The 2159-nt window shown below is 52.8% G+C and overlaps 1 protein-coding gene across 1 annotated transcript; it reads left to right on the forward strand.

Annotated features, from left to right (window-relative positions):
• The first annotated feature begins 413 nt into the window (after positions 1-413).
• On the forward strand, positions 414-2159 carry LOC129147578 (speckle-type POZ protein-like). Its single transcript, XM_054710118.1, has 2 exons — positions 414-984; positions 2113-2159. Exons 1-2 carry the CDS (start codon positions 414-416, stop codon positions 2157-2159), a joined length of 618 nt encoding a protein of 205 aa, XP_054566093.1.

Raw genomic sequence — 2159 nt, forward strand, 5'->3', positions numbered from 1 at the left:
CTGCTACCGATGCTAACCGTGTGGAGTCACACTCGACATGCAAAAGGCTAGGCCTCGGGCAGTCCACTACCGGGTTCAGACCCCAAACCGTCCTTGGCGGGACCCCACCCTTTCCCGGGAGCCTGTGCTGAGGCTGAGGGAGGGGAAGGGATTCTAAGGTGAGAGACAGAGACAGAGAGAGATAATCGCAACTCGGAAGCCAGAGCCCCGACCGGCCCGGGGCTGCGGGAGCGGTGGGTTTGTTTATCCCAAGGAAGAAGTTTAGGACCCGGAGATAGGGAAGGAGGGCGGGCTGGGAGGAGTGGAAGACTCGCCGCCATCACCTTTGCCTCCACGGCTGCCCCGCATGCCCGGTAAAGTGCTCAACTGCATGGGAGAGGGCATAAATCTTGGAAGACTGCAATAAAGCGGCAATGTCTGGGGAACCCACCCCACCTCTCCCTGGAGATACGTCTGCTGCTCCTATGGCAGAAAGCTGGTGTTATACACAGGTTAAAGTAGTAAAATGTTCCTACCTGTGGACCATTAATAACTTCAGTTTTTGTCGAGAAGAGATGGGTGAAGTGTTAAAAAGTTCAACGTTCTCATCTAGCCCAAGTGACAAAATGAAATGGTGCCTGAGGGTACATCCGAAAGGATCAGATGATGAAAGTAAAGACTACTTGTCCTTATATTTGCTTTCAGTCAGCTGCCCAAAAAGTGAAGTTCGAGCAAAATTCAAATGTTCCCTTCTGAACGCGAAAAGGGAAGAAACAAACGCAATGGAAAGCCAAAGAGCATATCGATTTGTACAAGGAAAGGACTGGGGTTTTAAAAAATTCATTCGAAGGGATTTTTTGCTTGATGAAGCTAATGGTCTTTTACCAGATGACAAGCTTACATTATTTTGTGAGGCGAGTGTGGTCCAAGATTCAGGAAATATATCAGGGCATACTAATACAAATAATTTGAAGGTTCCTGAATGTCGACTAGCAGAAGATTTAGGTAATCTTATTAATTTAAAATTAAGAGAGAGAGAGAGAGAGGCCTTCCCCGCCCAGCCTCAAGCCCTCCTGCAGGCCCTGGGTGTCTGGGGTGCCACGGAGAGGCTATGGACCCAAAGTGAGAAGCTGTGCAGGTCCCCGAGGTGCAGGGCCTGCATCCGGGACTGGTTGCCTCCAACATGAGCTCCCCTCCCCCGCCACACACACACACACACACACCCAGGTCCTGGGATGGAGCCTGCAACCGAGATACATGCTTGTGACCAGAATCACACTCAGGACCCTTTCATCCCGGGGCAGATGCTTTATTGGCTGAGTCAAACCCACAAGGGTTGACAGCCATGTTTTGTTTTTTAATATTTATTGATAGCAGAAAAGGAGGGAGAGGGAGAAACATCAATGAGGAACCATTGACCAGCTGCCTCCAGCACGCCCCACACTTGAGATTGAGCCTACAGACCAGGCACTTGCCCTGACCGGGAATCCAGCCCTGATCTCCTGGTTCATAGGTTGATGTTCAACCCCTGAGCCAAGTCACACCTTCCATTTCAGATTCCACCCTCACTCACCCCAATCCTCAGCCCTCAACCTGCACCCAACAGACCAACACTTTCCCAAGGTGTCATGGAAATGAGCTCCTAGAAACGTACAATGAACAGGACATCAGCCACACACACAGACTTGCCCAGGTGGGGTCTCCTGCAGCCCAGCCAGCTCCTGCCCAGCTGGAGTCACAGCCATCCCAGACCTTCTGGGGCCTGAGAGACCCCCTATCTCTGTCCCGGGGAACCCTCTCCTCACAGCCAAGCCTACACGCACATGCCTGTGCACACGCCCACACACACAACGGGAACGTTGCCTTTCCTTCCCCAAACTCACCTCCTCAGACACAGACGTTCACACTGGGTGATCCTGGCCCAACACTGAGCTGCTGTGGGGCTTGGCTGCCGGCTCTGGTGCCTCTGAGGTGCTTCCCAAGGCTCCTCCCCTTTTATAGGGTCTGAGGTTGTCAATCAGATTACAGCCTGTGCTGGGGCTGAGGGAGTGGAAAGAGTTCTAAGGTGGTGAAAGAGAGAAGCATTCCCTGCCCAGCCCAGCCCCTCCCTACTCCACCCTGCCCCACCCCTAGCCCTGGTGAGCTTGCAGCTCCTAAGGATGTGCAGCTGCTGCTACTGA

The sequence above is a fragment of the Eptesicus fuscus genome, chromosome 21, assembly GCF_027574615.1.
Source record: "Eptesicus fuscus isolate TK198812 chromosome 21, DD_ASM_mEF_20220401, whole genome shotgun sequence".
Taxonomy (NCBI): Eukaryota; Metazoa; Chordata; class Mammalia; order Chiroptera; family Vespertilionidae; genus Eptesicus; species Eptesicus fuscus.

What these genes read in the sequence shown, in the direction of transcription:
- LOC129147578 (XM_054710118.1), top strand. Translation starts at nt 414, where the DNA reads ATGTCTGGGGAACCCACCCCACCTCTCCCTGGAGATACGTCTGCTGCT. An exon ending in TCGACTAGCAGAAGATTTAG is followed by an intron (nt 985 to 2,112) that starts GTAATCTTATTA and finishes CCCCACCCCTAG; the next exon opens with CCCTGGTGAGCTTGCAGCTC.